The 16,562-nt window shown below is 43.6% G+C and overlaps 1 protein-coding gene across 1 annotated transcript in view; it reads right to left on the bottom strand.

Annotated features, from left to right (window-relative positions):
* Positions 1–16,562, bottom strand: part of LOC126353831 (zinc finger protein 423 homolog) — a 235,262-nt gene that overhangs the window by 46,795 nt on the left and 171,905 nt on the right. Inside the window, exon 3 of the mRNA XM_050002964.1 lies at positions 9,375–9,517. Coding sequence (XP_049858921.1) covers positions 9,375–9,517 — 143 coding nt within the window. The remainder of the gene's footprint in view (positions 1–9,374; positions 9,518–16,562) is intronic.

The raw sequence follows: 16,562 nt of genomic DNA, 5'->3' as shown, positions 1-16,562 counted from the left end.
TGGACAACAGAAGAATGCTGAAGGTTAGATGGGTAGATCGCGTAACTAACTAGGAAGTATTGAATAGGATTGGGGAGAAGAGGAGTTTGTGGCACAACTTGACAAGAAGAAGGGATCGGTTGGTAGGACATGTTCTGAGGCATCAAGGGATCACCAATTTAGTATTGGAGGGCAGCGAGGAGGGTAAAAATCGTAGAGGGAGACCAAGAGATGAATAAACTAAACAGATTCAGAAGGATGTAGGCTGCAGTACGTATTGGGAGATGAAGAAGCTTGCACATGATAGAGTAGCATGGAGAGCTGCATCAAACTAGTCTCAGAACTGAAGACCACAACAACAACCTCCTGATCATAATTACTGACCCCATCATTACATTTTGTTACACATGCAGATACTACGAGGGACGTTCAATAAATAATGCGACACATTTCTTTTCTCGGCCAGTTTCGGTTGAAAAAATGAGTTCGTTGTGGGGCATCGTGGAATATTCTCGTTTGTGCCCCTACGGTTCCATGAAATAGGTGGTGGCGCTATACTCAACCTTCACAATAGCGTCTGTAACGGAGATGCGTTCCAACGAGAGAGCTGTCTTTCAGTCTGTTTTTCCGGAAAAGCAGAGCGTAGCAGATATTCATAGGCGCTAGCAGAATGTCTACGGAGACCTGGCGGTGAACAAAAGCACGGTGAGTCTTTGGGCGAGACTCCTGTCACCATCGCAACGAGGTCCCGCAAATCCAAAGTAAGAGTGATATCAGGTGTGCCGCAGGGGAGTCATATGTGCAGAACTATAGACTTACATCTGTAACGTCGATCAGTTGTAGAATTATGACACACGTATTATATTCGAATATAATGACTTTTCTGGAGACAAGAAATCTACTCTGTAGGAATCAGCATGGGTTTCGAAAAAGACGATCATGTGAAACCCAGTTCGCGCTATTCGCCCACGAGACTCAGAGGGCCATAGACACGGGTTTCCAGGTAGATGACGTGTTTCTTGACTTGCGCAAGGCATTCGATACAGTTCCCCACAGTCGTTTAATGAACAAAGTAAGAGCATATGGATTATCAAACCAATTGCGTGATTCGATTGAAGAGTTCCTATATAACAGAACGCAGCATGTCATTCTCAATGGAGAGAAGTCTTCCGAAGTAAGGAAAGAGCATATGGACTATCAGGCCAGTTGCGTGCTTGGATTGAAGATAACACAGCATGTCATTCTCAATGGAAGTAAGAGTGATTTCAGGTGTGTCGCAGGGGAGTGTCGTAGGACCGTTGCTATTCACAATATACGTAAATGACCTTGTGGAAGTTCACTGAGGCTTTTTGCGGATGATGCTGTAGCATATCGAGAGGATGTAACAATGGAAAATTGTACTGAAATGCAAGAGGATCTGCAACGAATTGACGCATGGTGCAGAGAATGGCAACTGAATCTCAATGTAGACAAGTGTTATGTGCTGCGGATACATAGAAAGAAAGATCCCTTATCATTTATCTACAGTATAGCAGGTCAGCAACTGGAAGCAGTTAATTCCATAAATTATCTGTGAGTAGGCATTAGGAGTGATTTAAAATGGAATGATCATAAAAAGTTGATCGTCGGTAAAAGCAGATGTCAAACTGAGATCCACTGGAAGAATTCTAAGGAAATGCAATCCGAAAACAAAGGAAGTAGGTTACAGTACACTTGTTCGCACACTGCTTGATTACTGCTCACCAGCGTGGGATCCGTACCAGATGGGGTTGATAGAAGAGATAGAGAAGATCCAACGGAGAGCAGCACGCCTTGTTACAGGCTCATTTAGTAATCGCTAAAGCGTTACGGAGATGACAGACAAGCTCCAGTGGAAGACAGTGTAGCAGAGACGCTCAGTAGCTCGGTTCGGGCTTTTGTTGAAGTTTCGAGAACATACCTTCACCGAGGAGTCAAGCAGTATATTGCTCCCTCCTACGTTGACCTCGTGAAGAGACCATGAGGATAAAATCAGAGACACTAGAGCCCACACAGAGGCATACCGAATATCTTTCCTTCCACGAACAATACGATACTGGAATAGAAGGAAGAACGATAGAGGTACTCAAAGTACCCTCCGCCACACCCCGTCAGGTGGCTTGCGGAGTATGGATGTAGATGTAGACGTAGACTCCTCCGACTTCCCGCGTGCCGGCAGGCCGCCGACAGCTGTGACTGCTGCAATGGGGAATAAGTGGACACACTTATTCGAGGTGATCGACGGATCACACTGAAACATCGCACTTCTCAACTGGACGTTTCTATCGGCAGTGATGACACACAGAAGCTCGCAAAACTTATTTGGACTGTTCTTCCTCATCCGCCCTACAGGCCATATCTCGCACTTGCTGACTTCCATCTGTTTGGCCCAATGAAGGTTGCACTCCGCGTGAAGCAATACGTGGATGATGGGGGCGTTATTGATGCAGCAAGGCGTTGGTTGCGACGGTGACCAGTGCTGTGTAACATGTCGGCATACAGACCTTCCCTGTAAGATGGTGGTTTTGTAGTCAAAAGAGTGCGGAATAGTGTGGTGTATTGGAATACATCAAGCTGATTTCAGAAAAAAACTGTTGCATTCCATATTGTAAGGCCCTTGTACATGTAAAATTACTGTAAATGGCTTTTGGTGCTTACGACAGTCCAAGAATTAGTTAAGTAACCGAAAATGTACTACTGACTTGAGGGCATTTGGTAGATGACTACAGTTAATCAGTTCCTGTCCTATTGACCCGTCATCAGAAATCAAAATCGATTGTAGTGGTAAATCCTCATTAAGCACTCCTTATCACGTGCTTCTGACTGACAAAAACGAGTACTTGTCGACGCCTTAGATTTTCCCTTCTCATGATCAGTCATTACAGTCGAAGGCGGTAAACTATAATTACCTATCAGGTGCAATCATGTCAAAAATCGTTTATTAATAACTTACATCCTTATTGTGTGACGCGACATTTTGCTGAACAAATTATTTACGGTATCAAGAAATTGTCATATCTCAAGTTCTAAACACTATCATCATATGGTGATTATTTAATGAAAGTTGCAATAAAAGAGTCATATAGAGACGGTCTGCACAAGTCTGTCAGTTATTCAAGCGATGGTAAAAATGTGGAACAGTTGCCGCTCTACTTCTCTCATAAACAAGCGAAGTGTATGATCTCGAATTCTCAGAACCGCACCAAAATATGCTTGGAGTATAAACTGCTCATCACAAACAGTGCTATGAGCCAGTTGCGCGCAAAATCGCCCGTCTTACAAGAAGACACGTTTGAATGATCACCTTCTCAAGATCTAAGAGACAATCTTTGATAACTCCAAGAAACTAAATATCGTCATAACAGAACCAAAAACACGCATATATCAATGTCGTGACTTATTTCTATACTTCGCTCTTCTTCAAATAATGACACTGTCTGAGCAAGAATCTGTGTCTACTGACCTGATAGTGTTACAGAGCTATTCAGTCTTCAACGTGCAGGTACGGAACTTCATTGAGAAGGTCAAATCAAAGATAACAGAACAATATGCACAACTGACTAAAGGCACTTTTGCACATTGCACATCATGTCTGCATTCAAGCATTCCAATATCATACTGCACACTAATTACATTTTCAAACGACTATTTTGGTATGTCAGTGTCACACCCTCGACTTTGTAAAACATTATATAAAACAGGCTTTTATTTCGGAGCAGAAAGTAGACAGTACAGCACAGAGTGTAGCTGATGATGAAATGACGCTCATGTAACTTCACTTTAGGTTAAGTAGTGTGTAAGCTTAGGGACTGATGACCTTAGCAGTTAAGTCCCATAAGATTGCACACACATATTTTTGCACGTCGTCTCTAGCACTTTCTGACATTTATCGGATTAATTCGCCTCATGGTACTGATCTACACCCTTTACACGTTGACCGCAGCCGAACACACCAAAAGACGGACTCCTAGCGCAAATATACTACACCGACAACTTCAGCACCTTGTAGTACAGGTACAACACACCATCGAAGAATGGTGCTAGAAGACAACAACTGTGTTTTACATTAGAATGGCTCGTACCGCTGTTTTTGGTATGAGCGGCTTACATTTTAAACATTTTCGTGAGTTGTACTTTGTACTTTGTCAGTTTCAGCGTATAGGCGGCATATGGATTCTCTGTCCAATTGATTTGACAGCAAATTGTTTGCTACTCATCGCACATATCATATCGTTTTTGCGATGTCACTATGTTTTATTTATTTTGTATCAAAGGCATGATGTGTTTCTTAAAGTTAATTACATAAAATTCGTTGTATCAAATCTGTGTTATTTGAGAGGTTCAATTTTTGTACATTTGTTTTTAACATAATATCTTTAAATAGCCTATGTATTTTTGGCAATCCTTTGTAGGAGACAACCCTCCGATTGTACAAAATGGCTCTAAGCACTATGGGACATAACATCTGAAGTCATCCGTCCTCTAGACTTAGAACTACTTAAACCTAATTAACCTAAGGACATCACATACATACATGCCCGAGGCAGGATTCGAACCAACAACCATAGCAGCAGTGCGGTTCCAGACTGAAGCGCCTAGAACCGCTCGGCCACAAGAGGCCGGCGTCCGATTGTTATTTTGACTTTGGCTTACCAATAATTTGAGCCTATTTCACTTCAGAAGAGGCCAGTTTAAACTGTCGAAATCGGTGAAGTGCACCAAATAAAGGTTTTCCTGTTTACAATTAATGAGTGATGCAAATGCCGGAAACAGGAAAACATGGTGCCGACGCCATAAAACCTGGACTATGGACCGATGGAAGAATGTCATTTGGTCGGATATGTCTTGCTGCACACTATTTGCAACTTCTGACCAAGTTTCCGCCACAGGAGTAAAACATAGCTGAGGTTCGATGATAATATGGGCAATCATATCGTGGTTTTTCATGGCCCTCGTAGTTACTCTGCAGTGTCGTATTACTGTCAAGGACCACGCGACTATCTTGGCTGCTCGGGTCCATCGAATGGCAGAATGGTTCTTCCCAATGGTGACGCTTTGTTCCAAGACGACAGCGCCCTGTTCACAGCTGGCATTGTCCAAGACAGGACTTGTGAGCACGAGGATGAATTGCCGCATTTCCCTTTACCACTTGTAATATTTCTTTATTTACGTGAGCATTACTGCACACCAACCTCAGTTCTCAATACCAGTAATATCGTACTAGATTTCTGCGAAGTAACAGACATATTTTTGTGACAATATTCACATTTCGTTTTATTAACGTATACGTACTCCGATGTATCGATATATTACAAAGATATAGTTCTTGTGTGTATTCATTTCTGTGAGACTGTCATAATCTTTGACTTCCTTGTAACCGTTCTAGCGCGACTGCGCACAGAGCAGTCTTTGTCTCACTTTGCAGAAGTTAAGTTGTTATTTCGCTTTGTAAAAGAACAGTCAAGTCTTGTATTTGGTTAAAGTGGAAATTAAATATATGAAGATTGATGAAAAACTGTTTTCTTGATGATGTGACAATTAAGAAGTAGTTTATGTGAATTTACAAGAAATTTAATAAAAATGTGGATCGTGAACACCAAGTCAAAAATTATTTCTATCATACCATTGTTCTGATCTGGGATTGTTTGATTGTTCATTAAGAACAAATATTGCTAAAATACAGATCTGGACCTTCTAGCAGTCAAAGTGGAATCATCCTACAATCAACAAGATGAGCCATAACAACTTCGACGAAATCTACGTGGGAATCCATTCAAGATAAGTGCCGAAATTAATAATTTTTTTACAGTGACTTCATCATTTTCCTTCTGACGATACCACCCACAGTCAATAACTTTGTTGTTGCCCGATAAAGCGAATATATACTGCGTGAGCAACATTATTCATCTGATTTCTAGCCTACTTTGCAAGTGGTGGTATTGTAAGACACTTCAGTATTCTAGAGCCCTTGTGGGCTACTTTGGAGAGAAGGGTAGGTGATCGCTATCCACCTCCAGGAAGAAAATCATAGAGGACCTGTATTAATTCGTTCCCCTCCGGCCCTGGTAGCTGAGTGGTCAGCGTGACGGAATGTCAGTCCCAAGGTCCTGGGTTCGATTCCCGGCTGTGTCGGAGATTTTCCCCGCTCAGGGACTGGGTGTGTTGTTGTCCTAATCATCATCGTTTCATCACCATCGACGCGCAGGTCGCCGAAGTGGCGTCAGCTCGAAAGACCTGCACCCGGCGAACGGTCTACCCGACGGGAGGCCCTAGTCACACGACATTTCATTTTTCAATTCATTCCCAGATGTCTGGAAGCTGTTTTCAAAGACAACGGGTTTGCTGCAGAATATTAGGTACGACAATGTGTTGTGTTTTAGTGTTTCCGTATTTTGTTCCAACCCCTGTATCTGCCTCCAAGCGGTCGCACTTTGTTGACATATAGGACACTAACTACACGAGCTGTGGTCGTTAAACGGTGCGAGAGTTCGATTCAGCGAGGCGAGCTAGACTCATCAAATGATGCGAATAGGTTATCGGAGAGACGAGGACGGGCTGTAGGTGGGGCGGTGAGGCCCCGTTCGCGCAGAGCAGTAGGTCGCGGGCAGCGTTGCGTCTTCCTGTGGCGCCGCCACCCGACCGTGCGCCCGCGGACAGAACAAAAGGCGCACCAGAACTAAGTGCGCGCTTCCTCCGGCCGGCGTGATGCGCAGCTTCCTCCTTGGCACGCTCCCGCACATGGAAGGCCGTGGCACGCCTCGCAAGGAGCTCGCCACAAGTGGCACCGTGTCTCTGTGAAAGAGAGTCGCCGTCGTGTCGGAGTGTCCCGCGAGCACAGGGTAAGGATCCAGAAAGAGATTTTCACTGTGCAGCGGAGTGTGCTCTGATATCAAACTTGCTGGCAGATTAAAACTGTGTGCCGGACCGAGACTCGAACCAGGGACCTTTGCCTTTCGCGGGAGTGGTCTACCATATTCTCAGTTAGAATATAATGAATTTCCTTGAGACAGAGAAGTTGCTGTCCATGCATCAGCACGGCTTTAGAAAGCAGCGCTCCTGAGAAACGCAACTCGCCCTTTTTTCACACGATATCTTGCGAACCGTGGATGAAGGGTATCAGACGGATGCCATATTCCTTGACTTCCGGAAAGCGTTTGACTCGCTGCACCACGGCAGACTCCTAAGGTACGAGCATATGGGATTGGTTCCCAAGTATGTGAGTGGCTCGAAGACTTCTTAAGTAATAGAACCCAGTGCATTTTCCTCGATGGTGAGTGTTCATCGGAGGTGAAGGTATCATCTGGAGTGCCCCAAGGCAGTGTGGTAGTTCCGCTGTTGTTTTCTATCTACATAAATGATCTTTTGGATAGGGTGGATAGCAATGTGCGGCTGTTTGCTGATGATGCTGTGGTGTACGGGAAGGTGTCGTCGTTGAATGACTGTAGGAGGATACAAGATGACTTGGACAGGATTTGTGATTGGTGTAAAGAATGGCAGCTAACTCTAAATATAGATAAATGTAAATTAATGCAGATGAATAGGAAAAAGAATCCTGTAATGTTTGAATACTCCATTAGTAGTGTAGCGCTTGACACAGTCACGTCGATTAAATATTTGAGCGTAACATTGCAGAGCGATATGAAGTGTGACAAGCATGTAACGGCAGTTGTGGGGAAAGGTGGATAGTCGTCTTCGGTTCATTGGTAGAATTTTGGGAAGGTGTGGTTCATCTGTAAAGGAGACCGCTTATAAAACACTAATACGACCTATTCTTGAGTACTGCTCGAGCGTTTGGGATCCCTATCAGGTCTGATTGAGGGAGGACATAGAAGCAATTCAGAGGCGGTCTGCTAGATTTATTACTGGCAAGTTTGATCATCACGACAGTGTTACGGAAATGCTTCAGGAACTCGGGTGGGAGTCTCTAGAGGAAAGGAGGCGTTCTTTCGTGAATCGCTACTGAGGAAATTTAGAGAACCAGCATCTGAAGCTCTAAATTCCACTGTTCCATTTTCGTAACATACAACAAAACCGCAACTTCACCTATAGCGCTCTCATAAATCACGTGATGGATGTAAGTTGCTGAAACTCTGAGCATCTGGAGGGGATGAACACACCAGTCTACACAAGGAGAAAACCACAACGTTGCCATATCGCTATCAGTGTCTACAGTCTTTCTACTTTTCTCTCACGCCACGTATTCTGTGGGCTTCACTGCTTTCTAGGGCCGTTTCAAATACTAGAACTTTGTTGCTAATGCTTTGGCAGCTAGCCACTAGAATTTTTGTACTCTCGCCTGTGGGGGACATTTATTTGTCTCTTACACTGATACTTCCGCGTCCAGTACAGCTATCGTTGTCTGGAGTGGACACCTAAGGTGCCAGTTACTACAGTCAGTTGCTGACGGCACTTGTTGCAAGTTATGTAACAATCGTGATTCGTTTTCGTCGGCAACGTAGTTTCTTTGTGCTGCACGTTTATTTTACTCCATAATGTCCTAAAATTATTGTAAAATACAGGAAAGTGATAACGACTGTTAACCACCATGCTAAGCTAACCCGTACTGAAAATTCCTGTCAGATTAAAACTGGGACTCTAACCTGGGACATTTGCGGCGAAGTGCGGTAGAACACATGCCTGCGAAAGGCGGAGGTCCTTGGTACGAATTTCGTTCTGGCGCACAGTTTTAATCTACCAGGAAGTTAAAAATAGCTAACACTCCACCGTAGAGTCAAAATGCATTCTGGATACCCCGAACTACATGTTAACGGCCAGCACGTGAGTACCCGCCGTGGAAACGTCCAACCGCAACTGTACTGTGCGCGCTCACAAATGTGGGTTGACAACTTCGTCTCTTGCCATGCTTGACTGCGAATCACTTCATTATTCCGATCTAGATGTATATGCAGGGTGAGTCAGGAAGAATGATACATGCTTTGAGGGATGGAAGTGATTCTGAACAAGAAACTTCATGTAGACATTTGCCCTATTCCGAATGGTTGTTGTTTATTTTTCTGTAACATTCAAGCAGTGTCTTTCTTTCCATTCCCTGACACTGGCATTACGTGACCGTCCCATTTCATAGTATTACCCAACATTACTTATACGATGTGACGTGCCCAAAATTTTTACCACTAATCTAGTAATCGGATACAATCGGGTTGTTGGTTATAGTCATTATTTTACATTTATCCACATTTAAACAGAGGCGCTACTCAGTTTGTCTAAGTCTCTCTGCAATTCTTTATGATTGTACAACGACGACAGTTTCCTGTAGAAAATATTAGCTTCAGCGAACTTTGTAGTCAACTTTGAAGTTATATGGCAAATCGTGTACATACATTAAAAACAAAGAGCGGGAGCCGATATTTAGTTACCTGCGCGAGAAGGCAGCCTCGCAGTGGGTGCACCGGTACTTCTTGTCGCCGGTGTGCAGTTTAATATGGCGGTCGCGGCTGCGCTTATGCTTGAACAGCCGGCTGCAGAACTCGCACCGGAACGGCATCTGGTCGCTGTGCGTCTGAAACACACATACGCACAACCATTCACGCACTGTCACTCTCAGAAAGGTCTCCTACAACAACCTTCGAAATATTCGGACTCGCGCTAACAGAAGAGTTCCATTGTATGATCGGTTTTCAGTAAGTAATGCAACACATTTTTTCCTGAAAGCAGGTTGGTTTCATTCAGAATCCCAATACACCATATGATGCCCCACTCTTCTGTATAGAAAACGCTATTTTTCAATATAAACTCCGTTCAATGCGACGTCCTTACGCCATCCTCCTGGGAAGGCCTACATTGCCACATTGTACTACTTTCCTGCGTACGTTGGAGCCACGTCTCGTGGACGGTTGTGTCAGCACTAACAGATGCCCAGATATGCGCAGAGGTGTTTGACTGTATTCCATCGATCACCTCGAATGTGTGCGCACATTCCAACATTGCAGAAGTCGCAGCTGTGTGCGGCTGCCCGGCACGTGGAAGATCGCACAGGTTTGCGATGACGACAGACGCCTCGCCCAACGACTCACCGTGCTTTTGTTCGCTCCCAGGCATTCTGCAAGCGCCTGTGAACATCTGCGATGCTCTGGTTTTCCGTCAAAAGAAACTCCATGACATGTCTTTGTTTGTAACGCACCTACGTCAAAGATACCATTTGAAGGCTACGTATAATGCAGCCACCTATCGGAACTTCATGAAACGACAGGGGCTGAAGGGGGAATATTGTGTTGTGTCCAATAACAAATTTAACGGTAATTAACAGAGAAAAAAATCTGTTGCGTTACTTGTTGAGCGGCATTGTCAATACGAATTATTTCCCCAACTACGGCTGCGAATGGACTTCCTCAGCGTGTTTTGTCGAGGAAGCCTGTGCTTGTGGAAGAGTTTTACGTCCCACAGACACTAGACGCAGGTCGGGTGGCAGTCCAGGTATCATAACACAGCTGTGATGCGTATGATCTACACTATCTGGCAATAACGTTAAAGCAGCCAGAAGACATGGTCAGATGTCAATGTAAGTTCGTACTTGTGTACACAGTCGGCGAGTTTGTAAACGATGAGAATTCCAATTCTCTGTGATACATGGAACGGCCACCAGAGGTCACTAGTAGTGTTCATGCTTAGTGCTGTTGCGAGGCCTCGTAGGGTATAAATGGGCGTGAAAAGTGTCAGATGTTGAGCGATCACTGTGAAGCACACGGAGGTCCGGCATACTCAAGTGAGACAGCACCAGCAGCTTCTGCCAGTGTTTGAAAGGGGCTTCACAGTGGATGTCAATTTGGCCAACTGGTGGAACCGTGTATAATCCAGATGTAACAGTGGCCCGATGTTGGACTGCACGAGAACGTCGTCACAGTTCATGTAGACCACGTCTGATCACCAAAACGGAGGATCTCCTTGTTGTGCACCAAGTTCATCATAACCCCTTCACATCTGTACCTGCCGTCCGAGAACAAGTTATGTACTCCGTGCAACATTCTGTGTCATCGCTTGCCGTAGGGCGGAGACACACAAAAGCTGATGTAGGGAATTACCGTCCCATGCGTAGGATGCCGTAAAGGCTGCCGTTAGAAGCAACTGGCTACGTCTGGAGTGGTGCTGCGAACAGAAGTATGGGCAGCTGAGAATGATGTCGCATTGTTTTCAGAAATTAATCGCGGTTCTGCATTATCCCCGATGACTTTCGTCGGAGAGTATGAGGCCAGCAGGGCAGACATCACATCCTTCGAAAGTATTGGACAGGAACAGAGGTGTTCGTCCGAGCGTTACTGCGTCGAGAGACATCGGGTGTACGGGTGTAGTTTCTGGTGACGGCCGTTAGTGACTGACAGAGGTCTAAAGACACAAATGTACGTCACCACACGTTGTCTATTGCGTAACAATACCGTGGTGTCTCTTTTTTTCTAGTCTACACATACAGGTATGTTCACGAACTGTCTGCGTAACGATGTGTTGGGCCTAAATCCTGCCCCAAAGTCAGTATCCAGGATATCAAGAACCAGTTACAACAGGAAAGGTTACAACGGCTTAATGACAACCTCCCCAACCGAATTAATGCAACCATGCCGGCCAGAGGGGGTACAACAACATACTGATAGTACGCTCGTATTAATAAGTTCTACGCTACTTCGACTCCGTTTTGTTATCATTGGTGTAACGTTAAATACCCTTTGAACCCATGACCAATCATTTCTTTTTCATCTTCCCTTCTGGGTACTTCACTTTTTTGTTGTTGTATGTAAGCAAAGGACAAAGGTGTGTTTCACTGAATACACCGAGCGAGGTGACGCAGTGGTTAGCACACTGGACTCTCATTCTGAAGGACGACGGTTCAAACCCGCGTCCGGCCATCCTTGATTTAGTTTTTCCGTGATTTCCCTAAATCGCTTCAGGCAAATCGCGGAATAGTTCCTTTGAAAGCGTACCGCGATCTCCTTCCCCAGCTTTTCCTAATCCAATGGCACCCTATTTGGTCCCCTCCGCGAATCAATCAACCAATCAACACAATATACGTCCTAAGATTACAAGATATACTAAATGTAGACTGCACAAGTCACTACAGTTCAGAGAAACTAAAAATTTTATCTTTACAGCGATCTGGAATGTATAAGAGTACAGAGGCTGCGAACATAACAGAGATTACAGGAGATAAAGCATTTGCACTAATATGTATTAGTCTAAATTATACTGTAACAAAGAGGAAAGCACTGTAAATACATCAGAGCTAACAGAAATTCTTAAACGAAACATTAAACTGTTTTTCATGGAGTTTTCTTAAGCTTAGTGCAGTAATGTTTGCTAAAATACGTAGAATTTTGTCGCTTATGTCAGTCCAATAGCGCTACAATGTTGTTCTTTTATTTCGAAAGATATTAATTTTTAAATTTGCTGTACTCTGAAGCAGACTGAAGAATTTCTAGCTCTGAGTTTGGCGCGCAGATTGAATCATCACTCATCCTGCTCGTACCACCTTGGGAAAGATACATCACGGAACGAGGTACATTTAGTCTCCGTTGATCCATTATGGATCGTGGGACGACGGCTGGCATGAACTTCTTGGCGCTATAATTTACCAACAGCCGTATGTATTGTAGAAATTTCTATGTGCTACCAGTTTCGGCGGCATTACATTGCTGCCGAAACTGGTAGCACATAGAAGTTCATAAAATAAAATAAATTACTACAATATATACCGCTGTTGGTAAATTATTGCATCAAGAAGCAACTAGGTACATTTAGCTAGCTAGTACACGAGCTTGTTGGCGATGTGTGTCTTGAAATGTAAAATGTACTTTGTTATCTCTTTCAGGCAGATACAGCATTTCTAAAATCCAGTAATATTAAAGTGGAATGAAACGGTGCCAGTACCATCAACTTTAAGTGGTGACCATATTAAGGAAAGACAATAAGCTTTGAAAAAATATAATGAACTTACATCTTCGATTTCTCCACGAAATGCTATTGTGGATAAAAAATTAACTACTAATAATTCATACCTTTTACGTAAGAATTCTGATCATGGCTCTAGTCATCCACTTGATTCGTTTAGTTGTACTTGAAACACACAGAGGAAAGAGTTTATTGTGGTTTCGATGAACAGCTCCAAACGAACACAAACTCATGTGCTTCGCCAATCCCCCCCCAAAAAAATGCACATATTTACAGACATGATAGGGATGCGAATCATGTCCGAAAATTGGAGAAAAACATTAGCTGTGAGGGACATGCACATCCGTGGTCTTCGGCAAAACGGCTGCGAACAGTCATGGAATAAAAAGGTACGTAGAAATAATTTGAAGATGAACGATGTTACAGAGACGTATTATCTCTGGACGTATATGTGCAAATACAGCGGTCATAAGTATTTTAACTAAAATCACTTAACGAAAGCGGGTGTTTATAACCAACTCGGCAATGAAATCGCTGCGCTCTCGGAGCGCCTCAGTTCTCACGTTTAGCTTCGCTGGTTGCATATCCAGTAGGCACGCACCTACTTTGTAACTGGGAAGAACACGGAGCAAGAGCATTTCGAAAAGCAAAATTATGCTGTCGATTTATCTAACGCTGTTGATGCTTGTGCGCTTGGCACTAAACAATGTACACTTCAGCTCCGGTTAACGAAGAAATATTTGTATCTTCACGTTTTCGCGGTGTAATGACTGCTCCATTAAATTTCGAGTGTGCAGTCGCATAAATTCAGCTTTTTCTTGTAATATTTCGATTGTACATCGTTCAGCCTTCTTCAGAGTGAGCCTAAAGACAGTCTTTGGACTCACTCTGAAGATGGATGAGCGATATACAGCCGAAATATTACAAGAAGAAGCTGAATTTTTGCGGCTGCACACCCGAAATTTAATGGAGCAAGACAACATTTTTCACTCGAACACCAATATGTAATGACATTGGCAGTACTATTTCTGATCTGATGACCCACGGTTTTTCTTCCTTACACTTTAACGTTTAAGAGCTGTAAATGAACCTCTGAAATTACGGAGTCTAGTGCAAAAATTTCTTGAACTGCCATTCTGTACGCAAGGTTAATGAAGGCGATCCTTCGACACCGGCGTTATTAGAGTAAGAGCAATTTTCCAACTGTGAAATGACGGCGAAGAAAATCCGCGTAAATCTGTCAAAAAGTAGCACATACTAAGAACAAGCTGGGGAAACCACATAAAATGTATGTTTTTATGTCCAGATGTGGATTTCAGCCCTACTAGTTTCTAACGTATTAGTATGGCCGCAGGTCAAATAGCTCCACTGAATAAATGCTGTATTAAACAAGCGATGTTAACGAATGTAAAAGTGACCATTCGTGAATTTCGATTTGATACAAACAGTACTGCCGAGGGGCCCGAAAGACCTCAACAGTTGAAGCAATGGCCGCACGGGCGAAAAACGTGGGCGAAAAAAACGTCTCACAACGGTCAAAAAATAAATAAATAAATAATGCTGCAGTATTTCGCTGTTTCGCAGCTTGATTCTGTTGTATGCGAATTGCGGCTGCAGTACCAGTTCAATGACAGCATCTATAGGAGCTGCGGTATTTCTAGAAGTAAATAAAACTTGGAGAATTGAAGCCTCCTCATAACTTACAACTCTCCGCGTCTACCAAATAGCCTGTTTCGCTAGTACAATGAAATGAACTTTTTTCGGTATTACAACAAAAACACAGTTTATTTTTTGTTTTCGTTTCTAACAGAAAATTAGCAAAATGAATACCCGGGAAATGCCGGCTTTGTTAGCTAGTAGAAATGTAAAAGAGGTCAGTGTCAAGCAAAATTACAGAATTGGAGACAGTACAAGAAGAATCTTTGGGCATGTTTTTGTAATATTTCAAAAGGCAGGATAAGTGTCCGGGGAAAGTAAATGTAAAAAAACAATATGCGACGAAAATTTTGCTTCAAAATAGCCCGATAGTTGCACTATGCAAAAACACAATCCAAAATATTCTGACCACTGCACATCACAAGAGGGAATGTTGCCTGATGGCGATACAGGTATGCGTACGCGACGTGGTAAGGAAAGTACGATGGCCGTAACAAAAAGGTATGGCTAAACTTTCAGCGAACGTTCCTCACACTTAGGGGAGACAATACGTTATATGGACATGCATCCTGGAAAGCTCTATTTCCAGGTTAGACTGCAGTTCCTAAAACTTTTCAATAAATTAATCATCTATTTTGAAACGAAGCCTCTTCCGTGGACAGCGCATTTGCACTACAGTAAGGGTTGACACGTTATTGGGGTCAACTAAAGAATGAGATATAACTCGTCGGGTTTGGCCAGTCACGTCATGTTTAAGTCAGAGATGATAATTTGTGTATTTCTGAGCATTAGATAATAAATAGGTTATCTTCGGAAAAAAACAAAGCGTAAATTAAAATAAATGATTATAGCATTTAAAGAAAGAAATTATGTACGTGTTTCATTGTTGGTCGTCGTTTTAAAGAATCTGTGTACACGTTTTAATTTACTGGTCATCATTTGATCTGATAGTGTGTGTGTGTGTGTGTGTGTGTGTGTGTGTGTGTGTGTGTAGTCTATTAAGTGATCTACAGGTCAAGTGAAGAAGAGGATACCAAAGGGCGGTCTGTTGGTGTTTCTGCCACCGGTAAAAAATAGGATACCAATGTCAAGTTTTTGCGCTCTTTTGTTGTTGGTAATACTAGCCTCATATTTCTCAGTTGACCTACACATATTGGTGTCCAAAATGAAAGCAACAAACCGCTATTCCCCGTCCTGTGTCTAATTCACGATATAATCATACAAACTGTCAACAAATGTCCATACGATCATGTTCTGCACCGAAGATGGCATTCCGGTCAACAGACAACCACGCCAACCATGACGTCAAGGCCCCTATCGAACGGGGTAGTTATTGCCGGGGTAGTGTTCAGCTGTGTACACAGTCAACGGCGCAGTACGGTACAGAGAAGACGCCAACCAGACACTGCGGCGCAAGGCCATAAGAAAAATGGAAACAGGACAGTTGCAAACTGACGTGGCCCGGTGACTTAATGTGAAACGTTATGTTGTATCCCGAAGAGCAGGGCACGGCCGACAACGTGTGATATCACAAAGAGAGGACCCTTATTTGGCTCTACAGGCACGACAGTGCTGCCTTAGCACCGCACAGCAACTGGCATCTGACCTCGCACCATCCGCTGAAGGTGTATCGAGGCAAACGGTATACAGAAGCCTTCGGCACTGTGGCCTTTATTGTCGGAAACCTGCTGTATGTGTACCACTTATGCGTCTTCACAGATGGGAACGTATAGAGTAGAGTCGTCAACATGCCATCAGGACGATCGAACACTGGGCCAACGCTCTTTTCACAAAAAGAGTGATTCTCGACAGATTCGCATCTGAGCACAATTTCGGGATTCAAACGCTGTGAGAAGGGACTGATATCGAGGAGGATCCCTAATGGTGTTGCAGGGATTATGTTTACCACTCGAAAACGTCTTCGTGAAATTGTGCGGGGGAACTGACAAGGTTTAACTACTGTTAGGTAGCGTGACGAGGTCTTGGGACTCATGTGAGGCTGTTGCGAGGTACTG

This window comes from Schistocerca gregaria, chromosome 3 (genome assembly GCF_023897955.1).
Source record: "Schistocerca gregaria isolate iqSchGreg1 chromosome 3, iqSchGreg1.2, whole genome shotgun sequence".
Classification (NCBI taxonomy): domain Eukaryota; kingdom Metazoa; phylum Arthropoda; class Insecta; order Orthoptera; family Acrididae; genus Schistocerca; species Schistocerca gregaria.
The sequence above is the reverse complement of the archived record's forward strand: the minus strand, read 5'-3'. Positions and strand labels throughout refer to the sequence as shown.